This window comes from Aquarana catesbeiana, linkage group LG07 (genome assembly GCF_042186555.1).
Source record: "Aquarana catesbeiana isolate 2022-GZ linkage group LG07, ASM4218655v1, whole genome shotgun sequence".
Taxonomy (NCBI): domain Eukaryota; kingdom Metazoa; phylum Chordata; class Amphibia; order Anura; family Ranidae; genus Aquarana; species Aquarana catesbeiana.
In genome coordinates, this window is record NC_133330.1 from 335,506,585 (window position 1) to 335,529,339 (window position 22,755).

The following is a 22,755-nucleotide window of genomic DNA, read 5'->3' on the forward strand; positions in this document are numbered from 1 at the left end:
AGCCAAAAAGTTGGTGCGATGGGCAGTCCCCACATATTTCGAGTTTGAATCTAGGCTGGACCAAGCCATAAAGTGGACATGATTGGCGGCCCCTACATATTTAGAGCCAAGGTCTAGTTAGGGCTTCCAACTTCCAACATATTTAGAGTTAGGGTCTAGGTAGGTCCAACTCACAAAGTGGTCATGATAAATGGTCCTCACATATTTAGAGGCAGGGTCTGGTTGGGACTAGACTGTAAATTGGGCACCTTTTGGGTGGTCCCCACATATTTAGATGCAAGGTCTAGATTGAACCAACCTGTAAAGTGGATATGATGGGTGGTCCCTGCATATTTAGAGGAAGGTCTGGTCGGGACCAGACTGTAAAGTGGGCACATTTTAAAAGCAGGGTTTGGCCATGACCAACGAAAAAAGTAGATGTGATGAGCTGTCCCCGCATATTTAGAGATGGGGTTTAAGTTGGACCAACCTGTAAAATGGATATGATGGGCGGTCCCTACATATTTAGAGAAAAGGTCTAGGTGGAGCCATCCTGTAAAGTGGACACGATGGGTGGCCCCAACATATTTAGAGGCAGGGCACAATTTCGAAGCAGGATCTGGCCATGACTAACCCGCAAACTGGGTGTGATGGGCATTCCCTGCATAATTAGAGGTGGAGTCTAAGCTGGACGAGCCTGTAAAATGTATATAATGGGCGGTCCCTCTATATTCCGAGGCAGTGTCTAGGTGGAGCCAACCTCATAAAGTGGACACGATAGATGGTCGCAACATATTCTGAGGCAGGGCACATTTTGGAAGCAGGGTCGGTCCATGACCAACTCAAAAAGTGGGTGTGATGGGCAGTCCCCACATATTTAGAGGTGGGGTCTAAGTTAAACGAACCCGTAAAATGGATATGATGGGCGGCCCCTACATATTTAGATGCAGTGTCTAGGTGGAGGCCATCTGCAAAGTTGACACGATGGGTGGTCCCAACGTAGTTAGAGGCAGGGCACATTTTGCAAGCAGGGTCTGGCCATGACCAACCCAAAAAGTGGGCGTGATGGGCCGTATCAGCATATTTAGAGGTGGGGTCTAGGATAAACCAACCCATAAAGTGGACATGATGGGCAGTCCCTACATATTTAGAGCCAGCGATGGGTGGGACCACCCTGTAAAATGAGAACATTTGGGACTTCCCCATCTGGAATACGGGTGGAGTTATCAGTATCCTGGGATATGGGAACATAATGTTGGTAACTATGGACTGCTAAGCTGCAGTAAGTTTCTTTTTTGTAGTGGCACCATTAAAAAAAGCTTCTTGTTTTCTGCCCCAGCAGGTCCCCTCTTGCAGTCGGAATGGATAGAATATCCTATAAAAGGCAAAAGAAGACAGAAGAGAAGGATTTGTATTGATTGGAAGCTTAACACACTTACAGCGAGGACGGAAATTAAAATGCCCACAGCAGATAGCACAGCATCATTAATTGTCTCTCCCGGTTTGATGGGGTACTTGATGCTTTCATCGTCACAGTAAAACCCCCGTTCATACGGCCGGATTTGATTAGATTCAATTATCAGGAAAGGCAGGGCAGCTAGCGAAAGAGCAAGAGAGAGACAAAACAAAGAGATCGTCAATGTGATGATGCTGAAGAAACATTACACGCAACAAGGTAGCGCAACCGCACGCGCCGTCTGGGCCAGCGCAACATCTGGTCAAAGAGGAACTCTGGTCCATAACTGTCGTCATAGAACTTCCTAAGAAGCAAGACTCCCATTTTCTAAATCTCAAATCATTTTTCTATGTGCTTGCTGCCCACAAAAAGGACTTAAAGTATAACTATAGGCAAAACTTTTTTCGTTTTTGGATAGAGTGGAGAGGGAGTAGAACCCACGTCAGGTTTTTATTGCTGTCTGTGACCTTGTTATTGAGATTCACCCTCGATATTTGTCCTGGTGCCCATTACCACTGAAAAGGAAAGTGAAAGAAAATCCCAAATTTTGGGTTCTCCTCAGAACAGGAATAGAGGGGAAATCTTCCTATGGGGACAGTAGTTCTGGTGACCCACCCAGGGATTTGCTCACTTTGGAGGGATTTCCTCTCATTTCCTGTGTTGGCTATGGGACAGGAAGTGCAGGGAAATCTGTCCAATGTGACTATGGAGGCAAAAAAAAAAAAAAAGCGGACAGGGATTATAACCCTCCTTTACTTTATCCAAAATGAAAAAAAATGTTTTGCCTTTAATTTTTTTTTTTTTTAAAGTGTATCTACAAGCAAAACCTTTTTGTTGTTTTGGATAGAATAAAAAAGGGCTAGAAATCCTAAAAGGTATTTTTTTCTTATTTTCTTATTATAATTTTTTGCTGTCTTTCTCCCACTGGTAAGGTTCCCCTTCACTTCCTGTCCTGGAGATAGAGAAGTGTGGAGAAAGTGAGAGCACTATTTTGCAAGACAGGAGGTCAAAAGCAAAATCCAACATATTTCGGGGGCTTAGGTTGGACAAACCCAGTAAAATGGATATGATGGGCAGTCCCAACATATTTAGAGGCAGGGCCTTGTCAGGACCAGACACATTTTGGAAACATGGTCTGACCATGACCAACCCAAGACCCCCTTCACCAAGGTCTGGATGCTGATAGTAAATAAGAAGACTACTGGACACATGGTCTGACCATGACCAACCCAAGACCCCCTTCACCAGGGTCTGGATACTGATAGTAAATAAGGAGAGTAGTGGACAGGAAGTTGTCAAATAAAGAATAGAATTAATTTCATTAGGGTCTCACTGGTCAGGCAGCAATCTGTAAGGCTGTGAGTGCATTTACTAGCCGCATCCAAACCCTGATGAAAGGGGGGGATTGAGGCCCGCCGAAACATGTTGAATTTTCTTGTAGCCTCCTGTCATTAATGGTTTACTGGACCTACAATATAATCTTGGCACTCTCACTCTCTCCACGCTACTTAGATGACTCTGTGGACCTCTAAAGATAGAGCTTCCTTGAAAATTTCCTATTTCCTATTCCTAATATTCTATATCAGCACTCTACCAACACACCTATTATGTCCTGGAGACATAATAGGAATTGAGGGGACCTGGATCACCTGCCAGCGGCACCGTGGTTCCCTGGAGGGTTGTAATTCCAGTGTCCATCAGTTGGTGTCTCCCAGCAACCAGCAGATCCCAGTAATCACTTGCCACCTGATGCTGGCTGCTGGGAGGGTATTTAGGTCCTTCTCTGTTAGTCCCCCTTTCTCCAGTGTTCTGCTGCTGCCAGATCGTGTTGCTATTTATCCTGATCTTGTTCCTGCCTTGTAACCTGTACCCTGCTGCCTTGTCCTTTTTTCCAGTTTTATTCCCACTTCCCATCTGCTCCCTGCACCTCCAGTTTCCTGAGTGTAGCCACACAGATCTGGCCATCCATGACATAGCGGTTACTGGAGCAGATGTCCCCATTGAAAGATTTACCCTCACTTCCTTTACTGGTGACTGTATTTCCCATCACTATGTGTCCTGTTAACAAACATAAAGAGTAAATTCCACCAGTGGGGACCCAGACAGCAATAAAAACCCTTTCACGCTCCATCCAAATCTAGAATGGAGACACTTTAATTGTCTTCGTGCAATAGATCTTCTAAAGCCGAGTTCCTCTTTAAAGCTGGCCACACATTTTACAACCTGATTGTATAATCCCCTTTCATTTGTAGCATGAGGGGCCGGTCTAACCTGAACGTAATTTAAATGGGATGTTTAGATAGGCCCTTGTGCTACATTATTTTTGGCAAAGAGATTGCTCGATCAGGTTGTTACCCATATGGCCAGCTCGGCTCCACCTCCCTGCAGTCTGCAGGCGACTGAGGATGTTAGCGCCACCTTCAGATAGTTGCGTGGGCCCAGACGAGGCTACCGTGCCACTGCGCTTGTCACTTACAGTAACCAAAGCCACCAAAACCCCAACTGGAAGGAGCAGTCGGACCGGTATGGTGCTTCTCTTAAGCTCATGTCTTATGCTCCCATCACTGCAGAAAAAGCCCCTCTGGTAGGCCGGGATAAGGGAGGTGCAGTTCGTCACCACCGCTGGGGCACAGGCTGTCAGGACAAAGGCAAAGAGGTCACAATTTACAATGCGCTTCCCACACATTGACGGTCAGTGACAATTAAAGGGTCAGTCCGCCCATGATGGATAATTGGGTAGTGGCCGACAGCCCTAGTCGCACAATGGCTTCTAATATTCCTCAGGTATGCCGGTGGTGAAATGTAATAGTTGAAAAGATGAACAGTTGCAAAGATATTTATTTGTTACAGGTTAAATACGCCTACATGTTTCGGCCATAAGGCCTTAGTCATAGCCTATGACTAAGGCCTTATGGCTGAAACGCGTAAGAATATTTATTCCATATAACCCAGTAGCAAATAAATCTCTTCATAACTGGATGACTTCAGGTTGCTGGCTGATCATCTTTTCAACTATTTTATCTAAGTGTGAGTGGACGACACAACACTTTTATCCTGAGCCCCGAAAACCTCAACTTCCTTACAGGATCCTGGTCAAAGCAGAGCTTTTCCTGTTGCAGGAAATATAACTGCATGAGTTACAATACGAGTAAGGCAAGTGGGCGGAGCTGGGAACCAAGCTGCAGAGAATTTGCTGCCGGAACCTCTGAGGAACATAAGAAGCCATTGATGACTCAAAAGATTCCTTCCGCTAAGTGAAATAATGCATTGAGACAGTTTCCATGAGGCAGCCCATTTACAATGAATGGGATGCCGAAGAACCTCAACGCGCGTTAAAAAATAGGCCCATTCACACCTACACATGTATGTTACCTTGTGCGTTGACACATGCTGCAGACATGCATTTTAGGGGTGACGTAATTAAATTCAAATGGAACCCCAGCACACACCAACACAGCAAACAAAGGTACCGGTCATGTTCTATTTTTTTGCCACATTGGCGCATGTTAAGGACCCATAAGAAATGGACAGGCACAGGCATAAACGCATGTACTGCAACCAGCGTCGGTGCAGAAAGTACCACCCAATAATGTGTGCACATAGATATAAATGCGCCCACAGTAAAATCTGCAAGAAATGGGGACACCTGACAAAAAGACAAACTTTTTCAAATAAAAATAATGTTTACATTTACATGCAATCATAAATATCACAATAATAATTAAAACAACAACAACAATATGTATAACAATAATAACAACACAAAGATTTACAGTAGAACCACAAAACATGCAGGATGAATTTTGGCTGGAGCATCACCAGTGTAAAGGACATTCTTCCAATTGACCACCAATGTAAGGAGCATTCTTCCCACTGACCACCAATGTAAGGAGTATTCTTCCCACTGACCACCAATGTAAGGCGCATTTTTCCCACTGACCACCAATGTAAAGATCATTCTTCCAATTGACCACCAATGTAAGGAACATTCTTCCCACTGATCACCAATGTAAGGAACATTCTTCCCACTGACCACCAATGTAAGGAACATTCTTCTCACTGATCACCAATGTAAGGAACATTCTTCCCACTGACCACCAATGTAAGGGACATTCTTCCCACTGATCACCAATGTAAGGAACATTCTTCTCACTGATCACCAATGTAAGGGGCATTCTTCTCACTGATCACCAATGTAAGGAACATTCTTCTCACTGATCACCAATGTAAGGAACATTCTTCTCACTGATCACCAATGTAAGGGGCATTCTTCTCACTGATCACCAATGTAAGGGGCATTCTTCTCACTCATCACCAATATAAGGAACATTCTTCCCACTGATCACCAATGTAAGGAATATTCTTCCCACTGACCACCAATGTAAGGGACATTCTTCCCACTGATCACCAATGTAAGGGACATTCTTCTCACTGATCATCAATGTAAGGAACATTCTTCCCACTGGTCACCAATGTAAGGGACATTCTTCTCACTGATCACCAATGTAAGGAACATTCTTCCCACTGATCACCAATGTAAGGAACATTCTTCTCACTGATCACCAATGTAAGGAACATTCTTCCCACTGACCACCAATGTAAGGAGCATTCTTCCTACCTCTGGCCACCAATATAAAGGAGTCTATTTCCTAATGACTACCAATGTAGGGATGCACTACCAAGGCCACCAAAGTACAGGGGGCCCCTTCTCCACTCATGGCCAATAAAAGTGGAGGGCTACTCTATAGTACGAGGGGTGCATGAATAAAAGAAGATTCAGCTTTGAGTGAAGCCTAGGTACATTGTATTCTTTATATATTTCATGATTGATGATGATTGTTTTTATTATTACTACAACCTTCTGATGGCACTATGAACTTTATCAGAGGTTTCTTGAGACCTGGAATATATTTGACGGGTTCTTCTGCGGTGAAAGGGTTGGGATAAGATTGCTCCAGACTTTATTTGAATTTTATTAGAATTTATTTGCTAAAGGCGGCACAATATTCCAAAGGGGTGCAATTCATTGATACGCCATAGGAAGCCATTTGTTCCCCCTATGTACAAGCTGATTGCAATAAATCACCGATATCTTTCTTCCATACCTATAACGATCGCTCACTCTACTAGATTTCAAAAGCACTACATAAATACCGCCCTATTCTTTAGCATGAGCGCACGGTCAGGAGCAGTGAAGCTGCAGGAGACCAAAACACAGTTTTGTTGAAGAGAGAATCTCTTTTTTTTTTTTTCTCTTGTGATATAAACTATAGAAGCTCTGGTCTTATTTCACTACCTAAACATCCCGCGACTTGGCCAACTTGGCCCAAAGGTTCAGCTCGGCGTGCCAAGAGTTTGCTGGGAGTTGAGCATTTGTAGAACAAGCTGGGCCAAGCCGGTAATGAGGACCAGCAATGCAGACTGATAAAACTTGATGAGATCCAACCAATCGCGTCGCGTACGCCGATGAAAACAGCTGAGCAGGGGTCTGGATACGTGGCCCCACCAGCCCTGCCATGACTTTGTATCCAGGCTATTGTACAAATGGCTCGCACATGGAGGATCTGTCAGACATATGGTACAAGACAACAGAGATTTAACCTCTTCATTGCAACAGCAAACAAAGTGTAAAAAAAAAAAAAAAAAAATCTCTGATCACCCCCCTCGGAGTAGTACAGTATTACTATGGCACTGAACTACTCTGATAAAAATATGTACAAAAAAAGTAACTAATAATTTTTTTAATTTTTTTAAAGACGTACAGTACTGTCACCAGTCAGTGTCCCTGAGCACCACCACACCAGTCATATGATGACGCTGTACTACACGTGTGACAGTATGTAAAAAGAATTGGGAATTTTTTTTTTTTTTTTTTTAAAACATTAAAAATATTGAATAAAAAAATATTTAAAAAATAGTTTTTATTTATTATTTGTTTTGTTTTGTTTTAACATGCTGTCACCCGTCAGTGTCCCTGATCACCGCCATAAGATGATGCTGTACTGCACTGGTGACTGTATGTAAAAACATTTTGAACATTTAAAAAAAAAATTTAAATATTAAATAAAAATTGTTTTTAGTTTTTCTTTTATTAACATGCTGTCACCAGTTAGTGCCCCTGATCACTGCCACATTAGTCATATGATGACGCTGTACTGCACTTGTGACAGTATGTAAAAAAATTGTGACATTTAAAAAAAAAAAAAATATTTCAAATATTGAATAAAAATATATATATATTTTTTTTTTAGCATGCTGTCACCAGTCAGTGTCTCTGATCACCACCACACCAGTTATATGATGAGGCTGTACTGCACTGGTGACTGTATGTACATTTTTGGTCTTTTTTCACTTATATCACAAAAAAAAAAAAAAACAAAAAAAAAAAAACAAACTCAGGGGTGATCAAATACCACAAAAGAAAGCTCTATTTGTGTAAAAATTATCTAAATTTCATTTGGGTACAGTGTTGCATGATCGCGCAATTACCAGTTAAAGTAGTGCAGTGCTAAATAGCAAAAAATGGCCTGGTCATGAAGGGGGGTAATAAATGTATGTAAGATAAATTTTGGATTTTGGATGCAAATGGTAGCAAAGATATTTAAACTGTTACGAAACCCACAACAGTAAAATCAGTCTGTATATGCAGTTAAGCATGCTTGTTATACTCACTGTGGAACCTAAGGGGTTAATCCTCTGCATTGTGTAAAAAGGCTGTTTGATCCTGTCTTCTCTGATCCTCCCCTTCTTCCACTGTCCCTAATCCACCTCCTGATAGTACAGAGACTTGGGGGGGGGGGGGGGGCGCTCTGCACATGCTCAGTTTGGTGTGTATTGTTAGAGGTTTTTTTTTTATTTTTCTTTCTTGGTAGAGTGCATGTGATCAGCACAAGGCCAATCAGCACTCTCCATTACAGAGGATCAGGGGTCCTGCGACCTCATAGGACAGTCAGAGGAGAATGAAAACTCCTCCTACAAGCTTTAACTAGACACGGATAGAAGTCATAAGACTGCTATATACTGCTGATGAGAAAAGGCATTTAAGCAGTTATATTTACTAAAATAATTATATTTCCATGCTCTGTGTACTGGGGGGGGGGGGGGGGGGGGCAGATATAGTGAATGCAGAGTCCGGGGTTTAGTATATGGTATAGAAAAGTTGCAGGTCACTCCCGCCACCCCCGCTCATCTCTTGCTGGGGCTAACTGAAGCAAAGTGAAGCACTGATAGTCTCATGTTTCAGACTAGAGAGCCTCTCACTCCTTGCAGCAGGTTTGAGGTCACAGGCAGGGTAGAGATAACAAAAAACTGAATCATTTCAGGCTCAGAAAATATGGTCTCATGCTTAAAAAATGAATTTACAGGGCAGCTGACAGAATAACAAATAAAAAGACTTTATTTTAGTTACTGCACGCCACGCCCGCCTGGTTTCCTACGTTCTTTTCGGGATTTTTTTTTTTTTTTTTTTTTTGAGCGGTGACATAGTAGTTTGGGTTTTGCCCAGTCAACTTTGTGGTCCAAATGGGATGTGTTTAATCCGGTACGGAGAAACCTCAGAGACCTCTTAACCGTAACCAGGAAAATGTCAGTTGGATGCCAGTCTGCGCATTATTGTGCCCTGATGGCGTGCCCAGGAACGCCGGCCTGGAGACAGGTCACCTGCAGTGTGGGGGAGGGGAATTAAATGGCATCTCTATAACACACACTGTGCTTTGCTGGGGGGGGGGGGGGTTTGCCCTCCTCTGGATCAACTGTGGGTATAGGATTGTGTATATACAGTGAGATTGTAAGATTTTTTTTTTTTTTTTTGAGGATTTTTTTTTCTCCCTTTTTTTGGTTGAACTAGATAGACTTGTATCTTTTTTCAACCAGACTAACTATGTAACAATGTAACACTGGAAAGCAAAGTTTAGCTACAACCTTATGCCACCAATGCCTGAACCTCACCACTGCCCGAAGTGCCTGCCACTGCCCGATCCGCCGCTGCCCGGGCGGAGCTTTTTTTTTTTTTTTTTTCATCAACATGGGGACAAGATGCGTTGGGGTGGGGGAGGTGCTCGCTCGTCCCCTCCTGTTCCTGTCCTGCCAGGCTGTATGCTCGGATAAGGTTATATCTGGTATGGATTTTGGGGAGGACCCCACGCCTTTTTTTTTTTTTTTTTTACATTTTCAGATCTGGTATGGATTTGGATAATTATTTTATTATTATTTTTATTCATATAATTAATATATTTTACATATATTATATATATATATATATATATATATATATATATATATATATATATATATATATATATATATATATTATACATATATTTTAGATATATATTATACATATATTTTAGATATATATTATACGTATATTTTAGATATATATATTATACGTATATTTTAGATATATATATTATACATATATTTTAGATATATATTATACGTATATTTTAGATATATATTATACATATATTTTAGATATATATATTATACATATATTTTAGATATATATTATACGTATATTTTAGATATATATTATACATATATTTTAGATATATATTATACGTATATTTTAGATATATATATTATACGCATATTTTAGATATATATATTATACATATATTTTAGATATATATTATACGTATATTTTAGATATATATTATACATATATTTTAGATATATATATTATACATATATTTTAGATATATATTATACGTATATTTTAGATATATATTATACATATATTTTAGATATATATTATACGTATATTTTAGATATATATATTATACGCATATTTTAGATATATATATTATACATATATTTTAGATATATATTTTTACATATATTTTAGATATATATTATACGTATATTTTAGATATATATATTACACGCATACTTTAGATATATATATTATACATATATTTTAGATATATATTATACGTATATTTTATATATATATTATACATATATTTTAGATATATATTATACATATATCACAATATATATTTATAATAACTAAATATATTAATAATACTAAATAAATAATATTAATAATAATAATGTAATATAAAAATTTTTTTTAAAAAGGCTCAGGGCCTTCAACGATAATAATCCACTTTCCAAAGCAATAAAAATAAGACAGGGATTCAAACCCTTCCACATGCCAGCCATCAAAAAAACATTTTTTAGGTGTGATTCTCTAGGAAAGGTGAGCGTCACAGAACGCCACAACGGCTGCCAAAGAATCCCCATCCACGGTGCTGTAAGCTCATTTTGGGCTAATCTTCGCATTAGAGAGCCGCACGAGCGGGGGCAGGGCTTGGAAACTTCACCTTAATATTTGGAGGCAAGTTTGGGAACCCGGCCAGTGGCTAAAAAAAGGGGGAAAAAAAAAAAAAATAAAAAAAATAAAGATTACAGAGGCGCGATAGCCTGGTATGTGATACTGGAGCTGGGCCGGCTCTGTAAATATTATGATTTTTACGCGTGTGACACAGGGTGCTATTTTAAGCAGCTCAGCGCTACCGGTCTTGGGGTTGGTGTAAACCTGCCTTTGGTTTGTAATATACGGGCGGATTATTGAGACTGGCGCACGGCCAAAGTGGCTGGACCTAAAATGTCTCATTCTCCCCTTTGAAGCCGCGACGTTTAATGGAGAAATGATTCCTGTGTACACACCAGCATTGATGTGCATTCTGCGCCCGTCTCTGCTCGCCTACCACCCTGCCTGTGTTATAAAACAGCGGTAACACGTTAGTATAAGGAAAAAAAAAAAAAAAGTGATTTGTGGGCCCCATTAATGCCTTCATATATTTATATTCGGCGGCCCCGTGTTTGCGCAATTCACGGGAAGAGGCATTATTCCTGGGAAAGTGTGTTTTCTCATCCCTAATTGTCTTGGCTCCCAAACGTGCCAATCCTCTTTAAAAGTAAATAATATGGAAAAATTCTCCAAAGTATTTTATAAAATTCTGTGAAAAGAGAACTTTTTAAACCGTATTAAACCATTAGTGGCCAACTGTACTTCTCCAACTCTAATGCCGCGTACACACGGTCGGACTTTTCGTCTACAAAAGTCCAACGGACGCTGACGGACTAAAGCTGGCTGGTAATCCGATCGTGTGTGGGCTTCTCCGGACTTTCAACGGACTTTTTCAGCCTCAAATCCGACTTTAGATTTGAAACATGCTTCAAATCTTTCCGACGGACTCGAGTCCGGTCGAAAAATCCGCTCGTCTGTGTGCTAGTCTGACGGACAAAAACCCACGCTAGGGCAGCTATTGGCTACTGGCTATCAACTTCCTTATTTTAGTCCGGTGTACGTCATCAAGTAAGAATTCGACGGACTTTTGTGTGGTCGTGTGTAGGCAAGTCCGTTCGTTAGAAAGTCCGCCGCAAGTCCGTCGAAAGTCCTTCGAAAGTCTGTCGGACAGGCTGTCGGACTTTTGTAGCTGAAAAGTCCGACCGTGTGTACGCCCCATAACACTCCTCTCCTGAAATACTCTTCTCTGCTGGAGGACTCTTCTCCTTCCTCTACTCTCCTCTCCTGAAATACTCTGCTGGAGGACTCTTCTCCTTCCTCTGCTCTCCTCTCCTGAAATACTCTGCTCTGCTGGAGGACTCTTCTCCTTCCTCTGCTCTCCTCTCCTGAAATACTCTGCTGGAGGACTCTTCTCCTTCCTCTGCTCTCCTCTCCTGAAATACTCTGCTGGAGGACTCTTCTCCTTCCTCTGCTCTCCTCTCCTGAAATACTCTGCTGGAGGACTCTTCTCCTTCCTCTGCTCTCCTCTCCTGAAATACTCTGCTGGAGGACTCTTCTCCTTCCTCTGCTCTCCTCTATTGAAATACTCTGCTCTGCTGGAGGACTCTGCTCCTTCCTCTATAACTCTCCTCTCCTGAAATACTCTGCTCTGCTGGAAGACTCTTCGCCTTCCTCTACTCCCCTCTCCTGAAATACTCTGCTCTGCTGGAGGACTCTGCTCCTTCCTCTACTCTCCTCTCCTGAAATACTCTGCTCTGCTGGAGGACTCTTCTCCTTCCTCTGCTCTCCTCTTCTGAAATACTCTGCAATGCTGGAGGACTCTTCTCTTTCCTCTGCTCTCCTCTCCTGAAATAATCTGCTCTGCTGGTGGACTCTACTCCTTCCTCTATAACTCTCCTCTCCTGAAATACTCTGCTCTGCTGGAGGACTCTTCTCCTTCCTCTATATAACTCTCCTCTCCTGACATACTCTGCTCTGCTGGAGGACTCTGCTCCTTCCTCTTTTTTTTATTTTTATTTTTTTTATTTTCTCCTTCCTCTAAGTCTCCTTTCCTGAAATACTCTGCCTTACTGGAGAACTCTTCTTCTTGCTCTACTCTCCTCCCCTGAAATACTCTGCTCTGCTGGAGGAATCTTCTCCTTCCTCTTTTTTTTTTAAAGTTTTTTTTTATTATCTCCTTCCTCTATCTAACTCTCCTCTCCTGAAATTCTCTGCATTGCTGGAGGACTCTTCTCCTTCCTCTATAACTCTCTTCTCCTGAAATACTCTTCTCTGCTGGAGGACTCTGCTCCTTCCTCTAATGCTGTGTACACACGGTCAGACTTTTCAGCTACAAAAGTAAAACAGCCTGCCTGACGGACTTTCATCGGACTTTCTAACGAACAGACTTGCCTACACATGATCACACCAAAGTCCGATGGATTCGTAAGTGATGACGTACACCGGACTAAAACAAGGAAGTTGATAGCCAGTAGCCAATAGCTGCCCCAGCGTGGGTTTTGTCCATAGGACTAGCATACAGACGAGCTGATTTCTGGGTCCGGCGGAGTTCCGACGTAAAGATTTGAAGCATGTTCCAAATCTAAAGTCCGTCAGATTTGCGGCTGGACAGGTCCGCTGAAGGTCCGGTGAAGCCCACACACGATTGGATTGTCCGCCGGATTTGGTCCGTCGGCGTCCGTCAGACCAGTCCGGTCGAAAAGTCCGACCGCGTGTACGCCCCATTACTCTCCTCCCAGTGTAAATATGCTAACAGGGGACACGCGGATAGGAGGAGAGAGTAGAGTGGTGGAGAGATGAGTCTGCTCCTTCACTATACAGTCAATAACTGGGGAAGGAGCAAGACCTGAACCTGAAAAAAAAAATCAGACAGGGCTGTGCTGTATGGCAGAACCGTGTAAATCTCAGAGCTGGATGGACAGAAGTACAAATCGTTTTTCATTTGTGTATTTAGCTGTTTGCCTGAAGTCACCCCTTTAAGCCACGACACTCATTAGCCGAAATGAAGGACAGGATCGTATTGTAGCAGGCTTTTTTTTTTTTTTAATAGTCGATTTCCGCAACCCTAACCCGGCAATATGGGCCGACCCTCGTAAAAGCCAATCATAGTAAACGCAGGTTTTATGTGCTACAAGTGGCGTTTCAATGAATGACTGTTTAATGCGATATCCGATTAAACCCGAATCTCAGGATGGGACAGTAAAACGTCTGGATTTATGTATCTCCTATACACAGGCCGGAGGGGAGGCGGCCAAGTCTCCTCAATGTTCTTATTGTATATGTGGAAAGGTCTCTCCAGCGCCGGCAGCTGCCACCTGCACAAACAGCACAAGTGTACGAATATGTAATGAGACATAAGGGCCACAACCGCCGCAGTTTAAAGGGAAGGAAAAGAGGAAATCGGCCATTCTGATGGGGAAAAAAAAAAAAAAAGTTTACTAATCGCTTTACAGGGAAGAGAAAGTTTCTTTTTAAAGGGATTTCCGAGTCCAATATCCGAGACTGGAAATTGGGGGGGTGAAAAAAATGATTTTGATTAATAAAAGACGCCTCTTTGTTAATGATCGGAAGTCTTGTCGGAGAACTGAAGCTTTGATAAGTGTTTTATCATTCTTGGAGAAGTCTAAAAAAAAAAAAAAAAGTGGCATGTCTGCATTTTTCTGCACCCCGTCGGAGCTGACCGGAAGTCTCCAAGTCGCCACGGCTCGGCTACGGGGCATTTCAATAGAGTTTGGAAGAAAAGAGTTTACCTAGTGCCCCACCACTGCCACATAACAGCCATCAACCCACATGCTAAAATGATACATTGGGCTGCCAATCAGGGCCAGGGCAAGGGGTGGGGGGGAAGGGTCAGCTGCCCTGGGTGCAATGGTTTACTGTAGGGATGAGGGGCATATACTGTAGGGATGGGGCATTTACTGTAAGGATGGGGCATTTACTGTAGGGATGGGGCATTTACTGTAAGGATGAGGGGCATATACTGTAGGGATGGGGCATTTACTGTAAGGATGGGGCATTTACTGTAAGGTTGGGGCATTTACTGTAGGGATGAGGGGCATATACTGTAGGGATGGGGCATTTACTGTAAGGATGGGGCATTTACTGTAAGGTTGGGGCATTTACTGTAGGGATGAGGGGCATATACTGTAGGGATGGGGCATTTGCTGTAAGGATGGGGCATTTACTGTAAGGTTGGGGCATTTACTGTAGGGATGAGGGACATATACTGTAGGGATGGGGCATTTGCTGTAAGGATGGGGCATTTACTGTAAGGTTGGGGCATTTACTGTAGGGATGAGGGACATATACTGTAGGGATGGGGCATTTACTGTAAGGATGGGGCATTTTCTGTAGGGATGGGGGGTATATACTGTAGGGTTGGGGGGCATATAAAAAATAAATAAAAAAATTAAGAGTGCCCACCGTCAGCACACAACGGACACCACCCACAGGAGACAATGATACATTGGGCTGCCAATAGCAAACCCAAGCATCCCGAAAATTTTGTGGCATGTCCAAGACGTTTAGGTGCATTGGCAGCCCATTTATTTCAAACTTTTGGCCCATTCACACTAGTCACATGCTAAAACTATACGTTTCAGAGTGCGGAGAGTGTGAATGGGCCCTTAGGGGCTACAAAGCTATGCATATCCCAAGAATACAAGTATAAACAGTTTATAAAATTAAAATATTCGTTTATAAAATAGTTTATAAATTAAATTAAAATAAAATAGTTTATAAAATTAAACATACTGTATATTCATTAGTATTTCAATAAAATCAATTTTAAACAATAAGAAAACATGCCATGAATCAAAGACTAATCAACACACAAAGGCACAGTACTAGGGGGGATCAGAGGGGCACAGTACTGGGGGATCAGGAGGGCACAATATTGGGATCAGGAGGGCACAGTACAGGAAGGTCAGGAGGGCACAGTACTAGGGGGGATCAGAGGGGCACAGTACCACAGTACGGGGGGATCAGGAGGGCACTGTACTAGGGGGGATCAGAGGGGCACAGTACCACAGTATGGGGGGATCAGGAGGGCACTGTACTAGGGGGATCAGAGGGGCATAGTACATGGTGATCAAGTGGGCACAATATTGGGATCAGGAGGGCACAATACAGGAAGGTCAGGAGGGCACAGTACTAGGAGGGATCAGAGGGGCACAGTACGTGGGGATCAGATGAGCACAATATTGTGATCAGGAGGGCACAGCACTAGGGGGATCAGGTGGGCACAATATTGTGATCAGGAGGGCACAATACAGGAACGTCAGGAGGGCACAGTACTAGGGGGGATCAGAGGGGCACAGTAAGTGGGAATCAGGAGGGCACAATATTGTGATCAGGAGGGCACAATATTGTGATCAGGAGGGCACAGTACTAGGGAGATCAGAGGGGCACAGTACGTGGGGATCAGGTGGGCACAATATTGTGATCAGGAGGGCACAGCACTAGGGGGATCAGGTGGGCACAATATTGTGATCAGGAGGGCACAATATTGTGATCAGGAGGGCACAGTACATGGGGGATCAGAGGGGCACAGTACGGCGGGGATCAGGATGGCACTGTACTAGGGGGGATCAGAGGGGCATAGTACATGGTGATCAGGTGGGCACAATATTGTGATCAGGAGGGCACGGTACAGGTTCCAGAATGTTGCCCGGGACAAAGCCATCCTGGAACAGCTTAGTAAAAAGCATAACTGTCCCGGAACAGTTGGAAAATACATAATGCAAGATTATCATGGGGCCCTCGTGCCCCTCGTGCCCCTAGGCAGTGCCCAGGAGTGCCCATGCATTAAGACAGCCCTGATCAAAAGCATTTTGTTACATTGGTTTGACACTTGTTGATCCTATCCAAAATCCAGTACGGTCCTGTGCACTCTGCAGTCCTATCACAAGCAGTGTTATCAGCCCTACCAAGTTCTCCTCTCTGAACTACCAAACACCCCCCCCCCCCTCCATGTTACAGTGATAAAGAGCGGGGAAGGAGTTCTGCAGTCCTAACACACTTCCTGTCCTAGGGTGACAACGCTTGATACGTACAATGCTGTGAGAGAGTGTTGTCACCCTAGAACAGGAAGTGCGTTACTAGCAGGATCATCAGGTGAAAATAAAAGACGGGAAAACCATAAAAAAAGAAAACTAATGCAGCCACCACATCTAAGGACTGGTAAGCTGCAGTATAATACATGATTGTTCTTGGGTTTAGATACTCTTTCAGTTAACTCTTTTATTTTGAGGAAGAAGTCTTGAATTTTTAATGGGAAACCCCCTCCCGTGACCTGGCAAAGCTCCATCATCTAAACAGGATACCTGAAGTAGGTCAATGCTCCGAGATAAGGGTCGTACTTTAGTCACCTGAGTCACTTTGTTTATTTTCCAATTAGCCGACGACAGGTGTGTATTAATAACTTCTAGCTGGGAGTTAATGAAAATGAGATCCATGCACAACAATGAGGAGCCTGTGAATATGGAAACACTATGCAAATTCAGGGTCCGGTTTGTTAATAACGCAGTTAATGGGTGATAGAAGGACTCGGTGAAGTGGTTGCTCTTGCAGTATGAAATCACCTAATTTCCTAATATATATTTCCAGCTTCCGGGCATTTCTCACCAACGTTATTGGGGGCAGGATATATTACAACCTATAATAAGTCTACATAGGGACGTACAAAGGTTTCCCAAACCTTTGTGTTTTTGGGTTTAGATCATAGGCGTGCGCACAGGGTGTGCCGGGTGTGCCCAGGCACACCCTAATCCCCCCATGCGCATTAGTGTTATCGTTCTGTGTAGCAACAGGACATGGGAAAGATCTCCCTCTTACCGGCTCTGCCATAAGAGAAATGTTTATCCTTTTCTCTTTCACTGTGCCAGCAGGGAGATCAATGTGCCGTGGTCATATATATGTTGATACATACACATGCTTGTATGTTTCAGCTTAAGGGTGCACACCCTAATGCATTAGGCTGCGCACACCTATGGTTTAGATACATTGCACACCTTGCACACTCAGAGCAAGGTGCTTACCTTGGCTGCAAAAACTGGCATGACCAATCAGCAGCAGATGCCTCGGCATTTGGTCACGTGACCAGGACCGTCTAAGTGCACACTAGGCACTGCCTGGAGCCCCAGGTGCATGGGGGCCCAATGATCAGGGCGGGATGGAAGGGGTTGTCGCGTGCTGAGTTTGGGGGGCACACTAGAGATTTGAATGCTTCTTCTGCTCCTCTTTGACAGGAGTAGCTGCAATGTCACTCCTGTCAGAAGGAGCAGCGGCTGGCTTCTGCTGGAGAAAGGATTCAGCTTTCCCCTCCCTCCTGCAGGGGGTGGAAGAGAGGCGCAACTGAGACTGAGAACCCACCTCAGTCTCGGCAGGGAGAGGAAGGAGGAGCTGCCTTCATTGCAGGTGGGAACAGCATTTGTGATCTGTGAGTACAAGGGGGAAGGGGGGGGGGGGGCACAACTCTGATGTATGGGGCAGTATGATGAGGACAGCTAATGAAAGGGGGAACTCTGATGGAGACACCTCATGTATGGGGACACTGTGATGGGGAAAACTGATGTATGAGGGGAACTGTGATTGGGACACCTGATGTAAGGGGGCACTGTGATGGGGACACCTGATTTAGGGGGCACTGTGATGGGGACACCTGATGGATGGGGACACTGTGGTGGGGACACCTGATGTAAGGGGGTACTGTGATGGGTACACCTGATGGATGGGGACACCTGATGTAAGGGGGCAATGCGATGGGGATACCTGATGGATGGGGACACTGTGATGGGGACACCTGATGGATGGAGATATCTGATCTAAGGATACGCTGCAATTGGGGAACCTGATGAATATGGGCACTGTGATGGGGACACCTGATGTATTGGGGTGCTGTAATGGGGACACCTGATGTAAGGGGACACTGTGATGGGGCCACCTGATGCAGGCTTGTAGGGGCCCCAGGGCATTACTTTGCCCAGGGGCCCATGATGCTATTAAGATAGCACTGCGCGTGACCGGCCCTCATGGGATCTCAAAGCAGAGGTTTCCAAGTATTTCAGGAGTTCTGACTTCTTTTTTCAACAGTGGGATCATCTCTAAATGCCTTGTTCCTCCACAAGACCATTGCTGAGACCATGACTAATGTGCCATCCTCAAAGGCATTAGCTTAGCTATGTCCTGGCATCTTTCTTTGTTTTCATGCTTGATAGCAACAGGAGACGAAGTCATGCAAATCATTCATTTTTGCCCCACCAGCCAGATGCACATCCAGAACCGGTGGTGTATAATACAAATCTAGCCTAATACTATAGAGCCATTTATTCCAAACTGCATACAGCTGTTTCAGGCTTTTTGGCCATCATCAGTGCAGCATATGGAAGCCATGGCTTCTATAGAGTAGGATATGTGATGGAATGAGACATGTGAATTCCATCTGTTCTAAGAAGGCTTTACTGTCCTCTGCACTGATTCAGTTGGAGGGCTTTTTGATTCCTTTAGTCCCTTCTCACCATAGCCTGTATGGTTATACTGTCCTCTAAAACAAGCCATCAATCCAAAACTGCAATTTTTTTTTTCCAACTCCCCCATGACTTTTTCAACGGATGACAAGTGAACTGGCGGTGCCAGGGATCGGCACACAACGTGAGGGCCATCCAAAGCATTCTGCAATAGTGGAGGTATTCAAGGCTTCCATAATTATGCTTACATCTGCTCAATCACCTAGCCTGAATAGGAATCCCGCCGTACCAAATCCCCCGCCTTTGTGCTGTGGCACGCAGGTTTGGGAGGATCACATGGTGACAAGGGGATCCTTTCAATTCCCACGGGACAAATTTCACTACCCTGGTGGCTCGGCCGCTGACCTTCATTCACCGCTCCCTCAGTCTCTGGGAGACAAAGGGCCAGCTATGAAGGAAGCATTGTCTTCACTCCCCATTCTAAATCCTGCAGTAATCTGCAGCAACCTCACCGGGAGCAAAGAGGTTAAACTGCATGCCAAAGTACAAAAAAAAAAAGCATTCATTGCAAATACCAAAACACCCTACAATCTGTTCATTTCTAGTGAAAAAAAGACTGATAAAAAAGATTGATAGACCAAACAGTGTTTTGTAGACTAAGAAACATGTCATAAATCTACTGCATGTTGGTTGTCCACTCTTGGAAAAAAATTGAGAATTTAGAGAAGACAGGAGGGCCCAATATAGTGCAGTTTTACCTCTTGGAGGTAGTCAAAGTTAGGAATATGTTGGTGGAAGAAGCACAGATTATTCCTTTCTGGGTAGGTTGCAGTAACCCTTGGTATGGTCTGCACCCTTAAGCTTGTGGAGAATATAGAGTATCTATGTCCATGCAGATGTTTATTCTTGATGACGGCCATATTCAAGAACTAAACCTTCGTCCTACTGGGTGGACCTTATATGGAATGGTTGATGAATATGTCAGTAAACCATTGGTAAGGTCTGCAACCTATTCTGAAGAATACTGTATCTCTGTCTTGATGGGGATTGCACTCATTGCATTGAGAAAACCAAACTTTCATCCCTCTGGTTGATGAAACTATCGTAAATCATTGGTAGGGTCTGCAACCTAACCTGGAGAATATGTCTGTATTGATGGTGGCCACACTTAATGCATTGGGAGAATCAAACCTACATCCTTCTGGGTGGAACCTATATGGAATGGTTGATGAAATTGTCAGTAAAACATTGGTAAGGTCTTCAACCTGCTCTGAAGAATACTGTATATCTGATGGGGTTTGCAGTCAATGCATTGGGAGAAGCAAACCTTCGTCCCTCTGGGTATACCTTGTATGGGATGGTTGATGAAGTTGTCAGTAAACCATTGGTAAGATCTGCATTTCTGCAACCGGACCTGAAAAATTTCTCGTCTTGAAAGAAGTGGCACCTATTGAATTCGGGGAATCAAATTTTCGTTTCGTTGGGTGCTCTCTATAATGGAGGGTTGAAGTATCTCAAAAATTCCAGCTGGCTTTGTGTTGCGGAGGCACTTGGCATTAACATATGGAAGAGATTAATCAAGAGATTTCACACCTGCACAAAAAATACATTAATGCCAGGCACCTCTGCAACACAAAGCCAACTGGGATTTTTGAGATACTTTCCTGACAATCTCATCAACCATCTCACATAAAGTTCACCGGGAAAAGAAGGTTTGGTTCTCCCAATGCATTGAATATACCGCCATCAAGGGCAAAGGTCTACGCGAAGACAGATATGTTCTCCAGGTCATATTGCAGACCATACCAACCGTATACTGCAACCTACCTATATGTGAGTAATAGTGTTTTAATACAATAAATTAACTTTTTCGAAAGATGTGAAACCTCCGGAGTGCCAACTGACTCTGCAACACAAAGCCAACTGGGATTTTTGAGATAATTTGATTCTGGTTTGATTCTCTCAATGTATTGAGTGTGTCCACCATCAATACAGACATTATTTCCAGGTCAAGTTGCAGACCATACTAATGATTTATTGACATTTTCACCAACCATTTCATATAAAGTTCCACCCAGAGGGACAAAGGTTTGGTTCTCCCAATGCATTAAGTGTGACCACCATCAAGACGGACATATTCTCCAGGTTAGGTTGCAGACCCTACCTATGGTTTACAACAGTTTCATCAAGCATCCCAAACAAGGTTCTCCCAGAGGAATGAGGGTTTGGTTCTCCCAATGCATTGAGTGTGACCACCATCAAGGCAGACATATTCCCCAGGTCAGGTTACAGACCATATCAATGGTCTACTGCAACCTACCCAGATGTAAGTAATAGTGTTTTAATACAACAAAGAAACTTTTTCTGAAGATGTAAAGAAAGACTCAGAACTAATCTCTTCTACACATTCATGCCAGGAGACTCTGTAACACAAAGCCAACTAGGATTTTTGAGATATTCCCTGAACAAAGTCATGCATCTACAGACATACAGCTTTCATGCCTATGGCTAAGAGTGTTTTTGTTTTAGAAGGAAGAAGGTAAAAAGGAAGCTTTCCCTTTCCTCTCTATTTCCCCTTTATGAGAAAGATTGCTAGCTCAGATGTCTTTGTTATGGAGCACGTAGAAATTAAGACTTGGCTGTTCTACAGTATGTGATGCAAATGGGATTTAGGGAAAAAAATCTTTCAGCTCTACGATGTGCAAATTTTAATAGCATGGCTGGCATATCAGCAAGGCTGGGACAAGAGCCTAGAGTGCACGTAGACATGAAGTGGCTCAAAGAGGCTGCAGGTGATCTGCAACACTGAGATACAATGATTGCTGAAGTTTAGGTAAAAACAAGTATTTTATTTTTTCAAAAAAGTAGTAGTTAACAATCAATCGAGCTCCAGGACAGTTTAAAAATAATGATCCAACACACAATAGAGAGTCTATGCATACCGCCAGATTGTGTAGCCCCCAGATCCAAGCGTGCTCAGTATGCAAATCTCTACTTCAAGTATGCCCCTCCCGCCTCCTTCAATGCCATGGCCATGCCTTTGCGTAGGTCTCTCCTTCAAAGCACATAAGGCACATTCAGTGATGTCTTTTTTCGCCTTATGAATAACCATGCACAGCAAACGCATGAGTCAAAGGGGCCCCTTCTGAAAAGCCCTAATTAAGCAGCCAGTTAAATCTTTGCTAACCAGGAGATGTGTTGGTTTTTAATAAGTTCACTGCACAACAAGACAAGTGCTCTTCAAATCTTCCAAGGAGGGAGCAGAATCCCACAGGAGCTCATCCTGAGGGAAGAGGTCTGCAATTATAAAAGAATGACTGGCTCAGGCAAGGGTGGGCGAGGACCACAATCAGCCTGATCTCAGGATTTAATCTGCACAGTTAGAATCTGGTTGTGGCCAACTGTTTGTTGTCACTGTGTAATTACACAATTACAGGGCAACAGGTTGGAAGGATGCACAGTTGTAGCCACAGGCACTTATTTTCTATTGTGTGCTGGAGGTCGGTGAGGAGGTACACTAAAACAGTGATGGTGGGAAAATTACACACAGCCAGCAAGTTTATGATGTGGATAACAACACCTCTAAACCCCAGATAGGG

At 43.3% G+C, this 22,755-nt stretch overlaps 1 protein-coding gene across 2 annotated transcripts in view; it reads right to left on the reverse strand.

Moving 5' to 3' along the window:
- PLPP3 (phospholipid phosphatase 3) overlaps nucleotides 1-22,755 on the reverse strand; it is an 88,220-nt gene that overhangs the window by 39,920 nt on the left and 25,545 nt on the right. Inside the window, exon 2 of one of the 2 annotated variants that reach the window (XM_073593893.1) lies at nucleotides 3,912-4,069. In XM_073593893.1, coding sequence (XP_073449994.1) covers nucleotides 3,912-4,069 — 158 coding nt within the window. Of the gene's footprint in view, nucleotides 1-1,418; nucleotides 1,577-3,911; nucleotides 4,070-22,755 lie in introns of both variants that reach the window. The other variant, XM_073593892.1, reaches the window with a different exon arrangement.